The sequence below is a fragment of the Schistocerca serialis genome, chromosome 2, assembly GCF_023864345.2.
Source record: "Schistocerca serialis cubense isolate TAMUIC-IGC-003099 chromosome 2, iqSchSeri2.2, whole genome shotgun sequence".
NCBI classification, from domain to species: Eukaryota; Metazoa; Arthropoda; class Insecta; order Orthoptera; family Acrididae; genus Schistocerca; species Schistocerca serialis.
Window position 1 is genome coordinate 693422540 of NC_064639.1, and position 16845 is coordinate 693439384.

At 40.3% G+C, this 16845-nt stretch overlaps 1 protein-coding gene across 2 annotated transcripts in view; it reads right to left on the reverse strand.

Annotated features, from left to right (window-relative positions):
* Positions 1-989: 989 nt before the first annotated feature.
* Positions 990-16845, reverse strand: part of LOC126457835 (COMM domain-containing protein 2) — a 29937-nt gene continuing 14081 nt past the window's right edge. For both annotated transcript variants that reach the window (XM_050094466.1, XM_050094465.1), the window contains 2 exons: positions 6324-6497; positions 990-1555 (listed from right to left, as the gene is read on the reverse strand). In XM_050094466.1, the coding sequence (XP_049950423.1) occupies positions 1355-1555; positions 6324-6497 (375 nt within the window). In that variant the 3' untranslated portion in view covers positions 990-1354. The remainder of the gene's footprint in view (positions 1556-6323; positions 6498-16845) is intronic.

The following is a 16845-nucleotide window of genomic DNA, read 5'->3' on the forward strand; positions in this document are numbered from 1 at the left end:
ATGTGTGGCTTCCGAGTAGCCACTCGACCATGATATCCAAGTTTTCTCACATCCCACCTAACTGTCATGGTACTTGCAATGGCTCCTGATGCAGTTTGGCATTTCTGTGTGATGGTCTGGATAAATGTCTGCCTATTACACATTACAACCCTCTTCAACTGTTGGCGGTCTCTGTCAGTCAACAGACAAGGTTGGCCTGTACACTTTTGTTCTGTACGTGTCCCTTCACGTTTCCACTTCACTATACATCAGAAACAGTGGACCTAGGGATGTTTAGGAGTGTGGAAATCTCGCATACAGACGTATGACCCAAGTGTCACCCAGTCACCAGACCACATTCGAAGTCCGTGAGTTCGGCGGAGTGCCCCATTCTGCTCTCTCATTATGTCTAATGACTACTGAAGTCATTAATATGCAGTAGGTGGCAGCACAACACACCTAATATAAAAAACTTATGTTTTTGGGGGTGTTCAGATACCTTTCATCACATAGTGTAGTCCCACCACATTCTCCTACAGAGTGCTAAATTTTCACATTTTGTTACATCTGAAGGTGAAAGTGATGGTCAGGTACCCCAGTTATGAATTATTGCCCAGCCATGAAAATGAACCTTGCCTCAGCAGTTTCAATTACAATATCAGTAAATTAGAGTTTCTTTTCTACTGTAATCAATGAACACCTCCACTTCCCATTAGCCCTTCTTTTCTACATACTTAGATTTACTGAAACTTTTTTAACAAAGATAAAAATATCATTACCGAAATGGGGATACACTATTTCGGTAGACGGAGATACTGCAGGACAAGTAGGCAGATGGCTGGATCAAGTAAAGACGATTACTGTCCTACTTCTTCACATTATATTAAGAATGAAAGACTGCTGTGGATAGATACATCTACTCAAAGATTCAAATAGTTAAGAAATGAATGAACAAATGAGATCACAAGTAAACTGACTAATGTTGGTGAAGAATGAATTACACTTAAAAATAAAAACAAAAAGTATATATTTTATTTGGAATATATACGCTTTACAGCATTTGAAACCTAAAAAAAGACGAAAACAATTATGCATGTAACAATGTGAGCAAAACACTGGAAAGTATTGTCCATTAATTCTAACATATGTAATTTATCTCTTGCTCATTTGATTTCAGATACCAGACAAACTGCAATAACTGTACTGCTTCCAGCAATCAGAACTTTATCCAAATCATGTCATTTCTCTTTGGCACCAAATCTTCTGTAAGAATATGCATGTAATTCTGGTCTGTAAGCTCCACAGTTAGCAACATATTTGCTTTCAATATGAAAGCACTGTAAACAGGTGTGAGAGAGAGCAAACAGGATATTTTCTATTTAAAGCTCCGTAAAACCCTGCGTGTGTGCTGACTCTTTGCTTCACGGAGGGCTTCTTCAAGTACTTGTGTAATATGAAGTAAATTATTTGGATCTGTTTGAAGGCAAATATTGTTATCACCCTTACCAGCTTCTGTCAATGTAAGATTCATTGTTATAAGGGGAGTTACCTGTTGCATTAATGATCTTGATGCTACCTGAAAAGAAAAGGAATACATACAAACCATTTTTATCTCACACATAATATTTTTTGTTGTAACAAAGAACAAATAATATGCTATATTACTTTCTCCCAAAGGCTTCAGTGTAATTGCAATTTATGGTAAACACATGATCAAACAGTGTAATGAGTATATTTCAAACAATGGAAAATCAGGATGGACTACTGGTAATATTGTAAGAAAGATACATTGCTACTCACCATACAGAGGAGAAGTTGAGTTGCAGATAAGTACAAGAAAAAGATTGCTACACATTTGAGCTTTCAGCTAATAGGCGGCCGCCTCCTAAAACACACACACACACACACACACACACACACACACACACACACACACACACACACAGAGAGAGAGAGAGAGAGAGAGAGAGAGAGAGAGAGAGAGAACACACACACACACACACACACACACACACACACACAGAGAGAGAGAGAGAGAGAGAGAGAGAGAGAGAGAGAGAGAGAGAGACTGACTATGCCTGATGAGAGAATCAATCTGTGGGTGCCTGATGGGAGAAGCAATCTGTGGGCAGGAAGGGTTAAGAAAGGGCTGGGGTGGGGAGGGGGAGGGAAAACAGGATGGGGGGAGGGAAAACAGGATGGGGGGAGGGAAAACAGGATGGGGGGAGGGAAAACAGGATGGGGGGAGGGAAAACAGGATGAGGGGAGGGAAAGCAGTATAGGGGTGGGGGAGTGTGTACTGCTGCTTGTAAGAGTATACAGACACATGGTAGGGAAAGGGTAAGACTGCTAGGCTCAGCTCATTTGTGAGGTTTGAGGAGGGGGGGGGGGAGGTGGAAGGGGAGCGCAAAAAGGAGACACATAAAGGAGGGGAAACAGACTTGTGGGCGTATTGATGGAATAGAAGGCTGTGCAGTGCTGGAGTGGTACAGATAAGGATAGGTGGGTGAAGGACAGGGACTAGCATAGGTTGAGGCCAGGGGGGTTATGGGAACATAGGATATATTGCAGGGACAGTTCTCACTTGGGCAATTCAGAAAAATTGGTGTCGGTAGGAAGGATCCAGATGCCACACACTATGAAATAGTCAATTAACTGAAGCACAATGTGTTGGGCAGCATGTTCAGCAACTGGATGGTCCAGTTGTCTCTTGGTAACAGATTGTCAGTGGCTATCCATACAGACAGACAGCTTCTTATTAACATGCCAAAGTAGAAAACAGCACATTAGTTGCAGCTTAGTTTGTATATCACATGACTGCTTTCAAAAGTACCCCTGCCTCTGATGGGGTAGGTGATGTCTGTGACCACACTGCAGCAAGTGATGGTGGTACGACAATGTATGCATTATGTCTATTTCAGGGATATGAGCCAGGAGGGAGGGTGGGAAGGATAACGGACAGGATATACCTTATATCAGGGTATGACAAGATTTAGTCAAAACCCTGGTGAAGAATGTGATTCAGATGCTGGTTGGTACTGAGTCATGAGGGGAGTTCTCCTTTGTGGCCAGGTAGAGGGCATGTGGGAGGGGCAGGTGACTAGAGAGGTAAGGCATGGGAGATCTGTTTCTTTACAGGGTTGGGAGGGTAGTTTCAGCTTGCGAAAGCCTAAGCAGATCTCTGATATACTTGGCGAAGGACTCCTCATCACTACACATGTCATGTCCATAGGTGGCTAGGCCGTATGGAACAGACTACTTGGTGTGGAATGGTTGGCAGCTGTCAAAGTGGAGGTATTGCTGGTGTTTGGTAGGTTGATTTGGACAGAAGTACTGATGTAGCCATCTATGAGGTGGAGGTCAATGTTGAGGAAGGTGACATGTTGGGTTGAGGAGAAGCAGGTGAAGCGAATGGGGGAGAAGATGTTAAGCTTCTGGAGAAATGTGAATAGGGTGTCCTCACCCTCATTCCAGACCATGGAGATGCCATCAATGAATCTGGACCACATGAAGTGTTTGAGATTCTGAATGGTCACAAAGGATTTCTCTGTATGGTCAATAAACAGGTTGGCACAGGATGGTGAAACACAGGTGGCCATTCCTATATCATGTATTTGTTTGTATGTAATGCCTTCAAGGGTGAAGTAATTGTGACTGGGGATGGAGTTGTTCATGGTGACCAGGAAGGAGATTGTACATATGGAGACAGTCGGGCACTGACAAAGGTAGTGTTCAATAGCAGTAAGGCCACAGACTTAAGGGATGTTAGTACACGGGGAGGTGGCTTCAATAGTGGTAAAGGAACAGGAACACAAACTGTGGAGAGTTGGTGGAAGAAATGGTTAAAATCTTTTTATATATCAGAATAGATTATGAGTGATAGGAGAGAGCAGAGATTCTCTCAGTGGGAGCACAGAAACTAGCCACGATGGAATGCCCTGAGTACTGTAGTTGGTGGAAGACATGGGATACTTTTCAGAAATTCAATTTACAACAACTTTACATGTTACATGTCTTGTCACATCAAAGCATATGGAACTGGAACATGTGAAGGACCCGAGAGTGTACAAGCAGTCTTAAAACTTGAAAGTAAGCTCTCTGAAGAGGAGCATAAAGACAGAAAAATGAAGTGAGCCTGCTGGTCAGGAGAGTTACACAACTGCAATACTTTTAGCAGAGTTCTTGCAACTTTTCACTGACAGTGATTTAATAAAAACTGGTTAGTAGTTGCAGCTGAACATTTATGACCAGTTCAGAAGAACCATTTTGGATGGTGCTACTACCAAAAATGGCACTTATGCATTGCATACAGGATATGGCAGTCAGCTTGCAAATCTTTGTAAAGAGTTTTTTGTGTATTCTGTCGTAATTGAAGAAAGTACAGACATTAAGGACACAGCCTAGCTAGCTACCTATCAAACATGTAAACAGTGAACAACAGGTCATGTAAGAGCTTCTGGACTTAGTAACAATGTAGAATATGAAAACTCATGTGATCTATTGTTTTCTGTATGCACAGACAGAGTGCAGCCATCTTGTGAAATAACTGAGGGGATTCGTAGTGCAAGTGAAAGACTAAATGGGAAACCTTCCAGTACCCAATGAAATTACAGGTGTTCATTGCAAGCTTCACCTGAGGAATTTATGTGCAAAGAATGTCACTTTCAAAAATGTAATTCAAGAACTTTCTTGAAAATATCAACAACCAGTACAAAATTCTTCCTTATTGCAATGAGGTGCAGACCTTATTTGGGGCCAATTGTTAAACTGATTTTTTTTATCTTTTGGATCAAAGTGCTATTTTTCTCGAAATGAGTAATGGGTATATTTCTAAACTCAAAAAAGTACTCATGGAAAAGTGATCTGACATTCCTTGTCAAAATAATCAGCCATTTTGAACAACTTCAGCATTTTATTTGAGGGCAAGGATCTACTGATAACTCATTTCTTTGAGCAATTTGCCCAAAGTTACAGTTTCATTTTTGATGCTTGTGCATTAAAAATGAAACTGTCACTTTGGATGAATTAGCTGGACAAAGAAAATGCCTCCGAATCTAGTTCCTAATGTGCACAACATGGCTGCAGTCAAATTATCAATGTATGGTTCCATCTATACCTGGGCAACTGTTTTCATGAAAGAAGAACAATAAAATATCAGATGATCACCTGAATTGCACACTGCACCTGTAATGCACATGAAAGGATGCACAAAGAGGACCAAGAGTGCAAGACTTGGTTAAAAATCATTACATTTGTAATATCTGATTAACTGAAATGAGCAATAATAAAATTAAGAGGTAGCTGTACTTTTTAAGTTTTTTGTTTTCCATATAGCAGTGAAATCTCATTTACTGTGACTTACATGCTACTGGTTGCAAAATAAATTAGCCTCAGAAATATGTGGAACTGCATCATTAAATGCATTGTTCCCATTCAGGTCGCCACATGGTTCCCCACCCTTCCCTGTGATAAGAGTGGTTGCAGTGACTGGTGCTCAATGGCCAGTGGTTGCCAACTGCTTGCAGAGCACATTGGTTGTGAAGCCCTGGCCTAGTGCAGTATAAGTGTCAGAATGCAATATCAGTTCATTTAATAATGTCCAGGTTGTGAATTCCTCAGGATAGGGGCACTATCCCAGAAACTGGGATTTTCACATGTCACCAAATCAAAGGTGTATTGTGAATACCTCAACCTGGGTAAAACCATTACAGCCACAGTGTAATCCCCTGAGTCATAATGTGAACTGAACAGTCTCCAAACAATGTAAAGTGCAGCTGACAGTTTTAGGAAAGTTCCAGGTTTGAGTCCTGGTCCAGCACACAGTTTTGATCTGGCAGAAAGTTTCAGCTCTCTGATATATCTGCCATCATTTATCACTGCCTAACAATAAAGGAACATACTGTCACTCATATATATCTGTTCATTCATCTACTCTATTCTACGGTGACTTTCATCTCATGGCTCCATCTCTGCAGGGCTGTTACAGAATGGTTTGTGGATCACACTTCGCAGATGACTGCCTTTGTTGCCTCAGTTACATAGAGCACATTTTGGACACACACACACTACTGAGCGAACTGTGCTTGCACTAGTTCAAGCTCCAACATTTTCATCTATGGTGATGGATGAATGGTCATAGATCAGGTTGGCCCTCCAACAATAGATCTTTTAAAGATGATCTTAGGCACTCACAAAATACATTTTGAATGTGTCAGTCAAATGCACTGCACAATTTCAAAATAACAGTGTGTAATTTATTACACTACATTATCTATCAATACATCCAAAAGCTAGTATGCTTAGCAATACCATTAACACACACATAAAAAGAAAAACTGGCTTACTTGAGCTTCAAACCTCCATTCAAGATTTTTATAATGTGGAAGACTAACTGTCATATTAGAGAGAACATCTCTGATCTCAGACTTCACTCCTTCATAAAATGAACATAGCACTTCTTGATGCTGGTCAGTAAACCCCAGTGTTACTAGAGTGTCCTTAAAGTCAGCTGCAGTAAGCTGCAAAACAAACATAGGATTAGACAAATTTTGATTTACGTTGTTTCAAAAGTCAATATGTTTGCAGGGAAGTATAGGGCTGGGCTTGCAGAACCTAAGCATGTAATAGTGTTACATATATCCATCCATCCACACCCAATACTCTTTCTCAAAACAGTGACCCAATTAGAGTGAGTAGTTGTGTCAGATATGTTGGATGGAATGTACACAGAAGACACAAGGAGACCAAAAGGTAAGAGGAGACTAAGAAGTAGATTAAGGAACAATAAGGGGGAAGTTAGAAAATGTGAGTAGGAGCATCTCGCACTGGTCCACATCAGGCTAATGGCCTGGATCCTTACATGATGATAAAGGAAAGAGCAAGATGAAACATGATAATTATGGAAGCAATGTGTAGATTACCCATGAACAATGGTCCCTACTAAAGTGGGATGGTTTACGTGCCTCAGTGATACAGACAGCCACAATCGAGGGGTACTGTGGAACAACCATAATAACCAGTGGTTTCTGAAGCACGGCAGCAGCCTTTTCAGTAGTTTCAGGAGCAACATTCTGGGTAACTGACTGATATGGCCTTGTAACATTACCACCCAACACAGCCTTGCTGTGCTGGTATTGCAGACGGCTGAAAGCAAGAGGAAGCTACAGCCCTTTTTTTTTCCTCCAGGGGTACACAGCTCTACTGTATGGCTTAATGACAATCACATAATCTTAGGTAAAATATTCCAGGCTGAAAGCAAGATGAAGCTACAGCCCTTTTTTTTTTTTCCTCCAGGGGTACACAGCTCTACTGTATGGCTTAATGACAATCACATAATCTTAGGTAAAATATTCCAGAGGCAAAATGGTCTCCCCATCAGGATCACTGACATTCTGTGAGTCAGGGTGTGAAATGTTAGGTAGGTTAATGAAATTAAAACAGGAATGGATAGCATGAAGTTTGTTACCATGGGTATTAGTGAAGGTCAGTGGCAAGTACAACAGGACTTCTGATCAGATGAGTGTAAGGTTATAACTACAAAATCAAATAGTGATAATGCAGGAGCCGTAATAAAAAAGAAAACAGCAATGTGGCTAAACTATTTTGAACAGTGTGGTGACTTATCACAGACAGGCATGAAGACAACAACCACCACCGTAGTACAAGCTACTATGTCAACAAACTGATGAGACTGAAATAATGTAAAATGAGATAAACGAAATTATTCAGGTAGTTAAGGGAGAAGAAAATTTAATTGTGATGGATCACTGGAATTCAATAATGTGAAAAGAAAGAGAACGAAGGAAGAGAACAATGGGCTGGGGGGGATGGAAGATCCTTGTAGAATTTTACACACATTGTAATTTAGCCATTGCTAACACTTGCCTTAAGAGTAATGAAAGGAGGTTATGTATGCATACACTTCCAGGGGCTGATGTGGACTCTAAGATGTATTGGTTATGAACTGCAGAGTGAAACTGAAGTCATTGCAAAAAGGTGTAGGAAATTAAGGAGATATGACTTTAATAAATCAATGGAACCAGAGCTTGTTGGGAGTTTCAGAAAGAGCATTAGGCAGCGCTGGACTGAAACAAAGAAAAGGAAGACAATAGAAGGCAAATGGAGAGCTTTAAGAGGTGAAATAGGGAAGGCAGTGGAGATCATAAGTAAAAAGACAAGGTCTAGTAGAAATCTTTGGATGAAACGAGATACTAAATTTAACTGATGAATGGGGAAATTATAAACATGCAGCAAAGGAAGCAGGCAAAAGGGAATACAGACATCTAAAAATGAGATAGACAGAAAGCAGAAAATGGTAAAGCAGGAATGGCTAGAAGACAAATGCAAGGCTGTAGAAGCATGCATACCTATGGGAAAGATAGATGGTGTCAGAAAATCAAAGAGACCTTTGGACAAAAGAGAGCAACTGTACGATATCAAGAGCTCAAATGGCAATGCAGGATTAAGCAAGGAAGAGAAGGCTGAAAAATGGAATGAATATATAGAGTGTTTATAAGGGAAACAAACTAGAAGACGATGTGAGAGGAAGAGAGGGAGAAGAAGAAGAAGATTATGTAAGAGGAAGAGACGGAGAAGAAGGTGAAGATGACATGGGAGATACAATACCGTAAGGAGAATTTGAAAGATTACTGAAAAACCTACACCACAACAAGGCCCATGAAATAGACTACTTCTCTCAAAATTAATGAGTTCTGTGGGAGAGCCAGCAATGACAAAATTATTCCACCTGGTGTGCAAGATAAATGAGACAGGTGAGATACTCGCAGACTTTAAGAAGAATGTAACAGTTCCAATTCCAAAGAAGACTGGTGCTGATAGATGTGTATTCTACTACAAATGGTTCAAAATGGTTCAAATGGCTCTGATCACTATGGGACTTAACATCTATGGTCATCAGTCCCCTATACTTAGAACTGCTTAAACCTAACTAACCTAAGGACATCACACAACACCCAGTTAGAAATGGTTCAAATGGCTCAAAGCACTATCGGACTTAAGATCTGAGGTCATCAGTCCCCTAGACCTAGAACTACTTAAACCTAACTAATCTAAGGACATCTCACACATCCATGGCCAAGGCAGGATTCGAACCTGCAACCGCAGCAGCCGCCGCGTGGTTCCGGACTGAAGCACCTAGAACTGCTCGGCCACCGCAGCCGGCAATTCTACTACCAAACCATCAATTTAATAAGTCGTGGTCAATTTTTGAAGGTAGTAGGGATAAAATAAAGGAAGCCAAAGGTTATTTACAATTTGCAGAGAGACCCAACGGTAGTTATAAGTGTTGAAGGACGTGAAAGGGAAGCCATAGTTGAGAAGCAAGTGAGACAGGTTGTAGCTTATCCCCAATGTTAGTCAATCTGAAGACTGAAAGAAATCAAGGAAAAATTTGGAAGTTCAGGGAGGAAAAACAAAAACTTTTGAGGTTTGCCAATGACAGTGTAATTCTGTCAGATGCGAGAAAACTTGGGAGAGCACTTGAATAGCACGGATAAAGTTTTGAAAAGAGATTATCAAATGAACATCAACAAAAATAAAACAAGGATAACTTGTATAATGCAATGCTAAGGGAATTAGATTAGGAGATGAGACATTAAAAGTGGTAGAAGAGGTTTGCTATTTGGGAAGCAAAAGAACTGATGATGGCCGAAGTGGAGGAGACATAAAATGCAGACTGGCAATAGCTCAAAAAGTATTTCTGAAAAAGAAAAAAACAAACAGTGGAAGATCCAGGATGGAACATAACAATATTATGAAAAGGATAGTTGCTACTCACCACATAACGGAGACATTGAGTCACAGATAGAAACAACAAAAAGACTGTCAGAAAGTGAGCTTTCAGCCAACAAGGCTTTCATTAAAAATAGACAAAACACACACACACAGACTGCTGAAGCCTCAGAAGCTTGTGTGTGTGTGTGTGTGTGTGTGTGTGTGTGTGTGTGTGTGTGTTTTCAATGAAGGCCTTGTTGGCCAACAGCTCACTTTCTAAACATCTTTTTGTTGTGCCTACCTGTGAATCACCATCTCCGTTATTTCTGATAAAAGAGGTATATGTTAAAATTTAATATAAATTTAAAGGTTAAAAAGTTGTTTCTATAGGTATCCAGAGCTTTCTCAAAGTCTACAAATGACAAAAGCTGTAAATGTAGGTTTGTCTTTCCTTAATATATCCTCTACGAGATGTCATACGCTCAGTATTGCCTCACATGTTCCTACATTTCTCTAGAATCCAAATTGATATTCACCAAGGTCAGCTTTACCAGTTTTTCATTCTTCTGTAAAGAATTCCTGTCAGTATTTTTCGAACACGACTTATTAAACTGATAGTTCGATAATATTCACACCTGTCAAAACCACCGTTCTTTGGAACTGGAATATTGCATTTCCTTGAAATATACTAACAAGAAACTATTACCAGCACTAATCTACTCAAACTATAATTATGGTACTTAGAACTAGATTAGTTTGTATATTTATGTTAGGAGGGAAACAACTACTTTGGAAAAAAAGAAAATAGAAAACAAGGTACTCCTCTCCCTAAACTAATTAGCGGCTGTTTTAATTTAGCACTTCAAACAAAGTGTTTCAGCACCTTTATTCAGACAACCAGCTGTTTATATAATGGCAAAGATACATGGATTGGTTCGTTGATGTGGGGGAGGGGACCAAACAGCGAGGTCATCGGTCCCATTAGATTAGGGAAGGACGGGGAGGGAAGTCGGCCACGACACAACACAACAATGCCAGAAAACATCCTGGCATTTGCCTGAAGCAATTTAGGGAAATCACGAAAAACAATCGGGATGGCTGAATGCAGGTTTTAACCATCGTCATCCTGAATGTGGGTCCAATGTGCTAACCACTGTGCCACCTTGCTCAGCGAGATATGTGGAATTTACGTTCTTGAGTACAAGTGTTCTGATATATTGTAAACAGGGTGACTAATGTATTCTTTTACTTTTACTTTAAATATTTGTCAATTTTCAGTTTTCTGTCAGAAGTCAACTGACAACCAGTTATAACCCTTCCCACCAGAATAAAATAGCTCCACCCTCAATCCTAGATATTAATACACAGTCTATGGAGAAGTTATATTTTACACCTCGTATTGTGTTAGTGAATTCCTGAATTCACCCTAAATTCAGTCTTGTTACTAACCAGAAATACCAGTATAGAGTATACATATTGACAAGTATGTATACGAATTCTTGGCTCCCTTCAGAAACTTCAAGTTATTTACTTATCTACTTGTCACTATAATCTTGTTGCACCTTCTATAGCATAAATACCTTTTTCAATTTGACTCCAACACATCAGAAGATTATGGCGTAGGACAGAACTGAGTCAGAGTATGCTATCAAATCTGTCTGCAGGTTAACACAGGGAGAAGTACATGAAATGTAGTCATAGTCGCAAATACGAACAACCATCAGCTGTGTAACGGAATGACGACAATGAAAATTTGTGCCAGACTGGGACTCAACCCAAATTTCCCTCTAATTGCATGCTGCTGCCTTACCACTACGCTGTCCGAGCATGTCCCATGGCCAGAACCAAACTTCCATGTGTCTACAAAATGCACTCGTCCATTCATTATGTACATTCCCATACAAAGGAGCCAAATTTAAATGAAAGTTGCCTGCCTGGTGTCAGTGGATTAATATGATATTATAGTGCCTGTGTTGTTCAGAATTATGATGCAATGTTCCTGAAATCTGAACAATCACACAGATAATGTTTTAGGGAAAGCAAATCAAAAACTGACTTTTATTGGCAGAACAGTTAGAAGATACAACAGGTCTACTGAAGAGACTGCTTACACTATGCTTGTCTGCCCTCTGCTAGAATTCTGCTGTGCGGTATGGTCTCCTTACCAGACAGGATTGATGGAACACATTGAAAAAGTTCAAAGAATTTAAGGTTGTTTTGTACTATCACAAAATATGGGAGAGAGTGTCAGGGATATGATGTGCGAGTTGGGGTGTCAATCATGAAAACAAAGGTGTTTTTGATGCATCAAGGCTTTTTCAAGAAAGTTTTAGAGAATGGAATGGCAGAGGAATAGTAAAAGTGTTTTGATGAATCCTCTGCCAGGCACCTAATGGTGAAATGCAGCATAGCCAAGTCAGTGTAACTCGAGGTGCACTACCTCAAAGGTGCAATAAGATTTACTGTTACTTCACCTGATGTTCCTTGGTGTTTGCCTGGAGTGTAGCCTTGTGCAAAAGTGAAACACTGATGATAAGCAGTTCAGGCAAGAAAAGAATAGAAGTTTTTGAAATGTGGTGCTACAGAATAATACTGAAGATAAGATGGATTGAATAATAAATGAGATACTAAATTAAATGGGGGGGGGGGGGGGGGGGGGAAGAAATTTATAGGAAGTCTTGACTAAACAAGGAACTGATTAATAAGACACATTCTGCGGCATGGAAGGAAGTGTGGGGTGTAAAAATTTTACAGAAAGGGAGAGGGCAAGGCTATAATGCAGTAAGCAGCTCCAAATTGATGTAGGTTGTAGTAGTTATGTGGAGGTGAAGAGGCTAACACAGCACAGTGTAGCATGGAGAACTGATCTCAAATCAGTCTGCGGACTGAAGACCACCACCACCACCACCACCACCACCACCACCAACAACAACAACAACAACAACAACAGTAACAGTATCAGTACAGAGGACTCAGTATGAGAGAAAGGCTCTGAGACAGAGAACATTAGCTTTAGATATACTTTTAATTAAAATGAAAGGTAACAAGAAGTCTGATGGCCACATGGAATACTGCTCAATGGTTGCAACAAAGTTCATATAATCGGGCAGGTAGGTTAGAAAATTTAAAAAGGGAAATGGATAGGTTAAAGTTAGATATAGTGGGAATTAGTGAAGTTCAGTGGCAGGAGGAACAAGACTTTTGGTCAGGTTATTACAGGGTTATAAATACAATATCAAATAGGGGTAATGCAGGAGTAGTTTTAATAATGAATAAAAAAATAGGAGTGTGGGTTAGCTACTACAAACAACATAGTGAACGCATTATTGTGGCCAAGATAGACACAAAGCCCATGCCTACTACAGTAGTACAAGTTTATATGCCAACTAGCTCTGCAAATGATGAAGAAATAGATGAAATGTATGACGAGATAAAAGAAATTATTCAGGTAGTGAAGGGAGACGAAAATTTAATAGTCATGGGTGACTGGAATTCGTCAGTAGGAAAAGGGAGAGAAGGAAACATAGTAGGTGAATCTGGAATGGGGGTAAGGAATGAAAGAGGAAGCCGCCTGGAAGAATTTTGCACAGATCATAACTTAATCATAGCTAACACTTGGTTTAAGAATCATGAAAGAAGGTTGTATACATGGAAGAACCCTGGAGATACTAAAAGGTATCAGATAGATTATATAATGGTAAGACAGAGATTTAGGAACCAGGTTTTAAATTGTAAGACATTTCCTGAGGCAGATGTGGATTCTGACCACAATCTATTGGTTATGAACTGCAGATTGAAACTGAACAAACTGCAAAAAGGTGCTAATTTAAGGAGATGGGACCTGGACAAACTGAAAGAACCAGAGGTTGTAGAGAGTTTCAGGGAGAGCATAAGGGAACAATTGACAGGAATGGGGGAAAGAAATACAGTAGAAGAAGAATGGGTAGCTCTGAGGGATGAAGTAGTGAAGGCAGCAGAGGATCAAGTAGGTAAAAAGACGAGGGCTAGTAGAAATCCTTGGATAACAGAAGAAATATTGAATTTAATTGATGAAAGGAGAAAATATAAAAATGCAGTAAATGAAGCAGGCAAAAAGGAATACAAACGTCTCAAAAATGAGATCGACAGGAAGTGCAAAATGGTTACGCAGGGATGGCTAGAGGACAAATGTAAGGATGTAGAGGCTTGTCTCACTAGGGGTAAGATAGAAACTGCCTACAGGAAAATTAAAGAGACCTTCGGAGAGAAGAGAACCACTTGTATGAATATCAAGAGCTCAGATGGAAACCCAGTTCTATCCAAAGAAGGGAAGGCAGAAAGGTGGAAGGAGTATATAGAGGGTTTACCCTATACAAGGGCGATGTACTTGAGGACAATATTATGCAAATGGAAGAGGATGTAGATGAAGACGAAATGGGAGACAAGATACTGCGTGAAGAGTTTGACAGAGCACTGAAAGACCTGAGTCGAAACAAGGCCCCGGGAGTAGACAACATTCCATTAGAACTACTGATGGCCTCGGGAGAGCCAGTCATGACAAAACTCTACCATCTGGTGAGCACGATGTATGAGACAGGCGAAATACCCCTAGACTTCAAGAAGAATATAATAATTCCAATCCCAAAGAAATCAGGTGTTGACAGATGTGAAAGTTACCGAACTATCAGTTTAATAAGTCACAGCTGCAAAATACTAACGCGAATTCTTTACAGATGAATGGAAAAACTGGTAGAAGCCGACCTCGGGGAAGATCAGTTTGGATTCCGTAGAAATGTTGGAACACGTGAGGCAATACTGACCTTACGACTTATCTTAGAAGAAAGATTAAGAAAAGGCAAACCTACGTTTCTAGCATTTGTAGACTTAGAGAAAGCTTTTGACAATGTTAACTGGAATACTCTCTTTCAAATTCTGAAGGTGGCAGGGGTAAAATACAGGGAGCGAAAGGCTATTTACAATTTGTACAGAAACCAGATGGCAGTTATAAGAGTCGAGGGGCATGAAAGGGAAGCAGTGGTTGGGAAAGGAGTGAGACAGGGTTGTAGCCTCTCCCCAATGTTATTCAAGCTGTATATTGAGCAAGCAGTAAAGGAAACAAAAGAAAAATTCAGAGTAGGTATTAAAATTCATGGAGAAGAAGTAAAAACTTTGAGGTTCGCCGATGACATTGTAATTCTGTCAGAGACAGCAAAGGACTTGGAAGAGCAGTTGAACGGAATGGACAGTGTCTTGAAAGGAGGATATACGATGAACATCAACAAAAGCAAAACGAGGATAATGGAATGTAGTCAAATTAAGTCGGGTGATGCTGAGGGAATTAGATTAGGAAATGAGACACTAAAAGTAGTAAAGGAGTTTTGCTATTTATGGAGTAAAATAACTGATGATGGTCGAAGTAGAGAGGATATAAAATGTAGACTGGCAATGGCAAGGAAAGTGTTTCTCAAGAAGAGAAATTTGTTAACATCGAGTATAGATTTAAGTGTCAGGAAGTCGTTTCTGAAAGTATTTGTATGGAGTGTAGCCATGTATGGAAGTGAAACATGGACGATAAATAGTTTGGACAAGAAGAGAATAGAAGCTTTCGAAATGTGGTGCTACAGAAGAATGCTGAAGATAAGGTGGGTAGATCACGTAACTAATGAGGAGGTATTGAATAGGATTGGGGAGAAGAGAAGTTTGTGGCACAACTTGACTAGAAGAAGGGATCGGTTAGTAGGACATGTTTTGAGGCATCAAGGGATCACAAATTTAGCATTGGAGGGCAGCGTGGAGGGTAAAAATCATAGAGGGAGACGAATACACTAAGCGGATTCAGAAGGATGTAGGTTGCAGTAGGTACTGGGAGATGAAGAAGCTTGCACATGATAGAGTAGCATGGAGAGCTGCATCAAACCAGTCTCAGGACTGAAGACCACAACAACAACAACAACAACAACAATGTATTACGGGATCATCATATTGAGGGATACCTTAACAACAAGGAAGAAAACTGCCTTGAAATGCATGATGCTGTCATCTACCACAAACAACAGTGATAATAAAAATGAAGTATCAGTCAAAACATATAGGAAATTAGCTAACACAGTCTTTGGATGGCCCACGTTAACCTCGTCACAATTCTAGCAAACTTGTATTTTCAACCAATTTTACAAATAAAATTACTGACTCTTCCTATTTCCATTCACTAATGTGTTATGGGATCATCATACTGAGAAGTACCTCAACAACGAGGAAGAAGAGTTTGTTGCACAGAAGTGGGTAATAATGGTGGTTTAGAAGAAATCTCTCTAAACAACTAGCCATTCTGACAACCGCTACACAATACCACAGTGCATTTACTATCTTACAAGTTTGTTGTCACCAGTCAACCACAACTTAAAGACATTCATGAATATAATAATAGAAGTAAAAAGATTTTCACCATCCATCACTCAGCCTTAATGTGGCACAAAAAGGAGTGGTGTATTCAGACACAAAATTCTTTGAAACTTACCCAATGATGTCTCTCTCTCTCTCTCTCTCTCTCTCTCTCTCTCTCTCTCTCTCTCTCTCTCTCTCTCTCTCTCTCAAACAAGCACTGCCAGTTATTGGGATAGTGTTATCTCTCACTCACACACACACACGCACACACGCACACACGCACACACACACACACACACACACAGAGAGAAAGAGAGAGAGAGAGAGAGAGAGAGAGAGAGAGAGAGAGAGAGAGAGACTATACACTGGTACAGACTAATGCAGATTAACTAATCGGAGGTCTGTACACTCGTCATAATACCTCACGCGTTCAGGTATCACTGCGCGAGTGTGATCCGCGAGGAGAAAAGGATCTACGTTAGCAGCAATCTCATTGGCTGCGTTACATATTAATACGCGGATCGGCGGAAGCAGAATTTGGTCCGTCTCTTAGGCAGTGCCATCTTGTAGTGCGGAGATGGACGAGCGCTGCGCCTGCGCTGTTGTGCTTAGCGGGGCGCGCTCTGGTGGGAAAGTTGTGTACGCACTGACTACGTGGATCTATGTACACAACAGTTTGGGACACCCATTTTTGTGTTTGTGACAGATGAAATGAGATTTTGCTACATATGAGCCCAGGCAGCCCAGAACATACAACTTTATTAAGTTGCT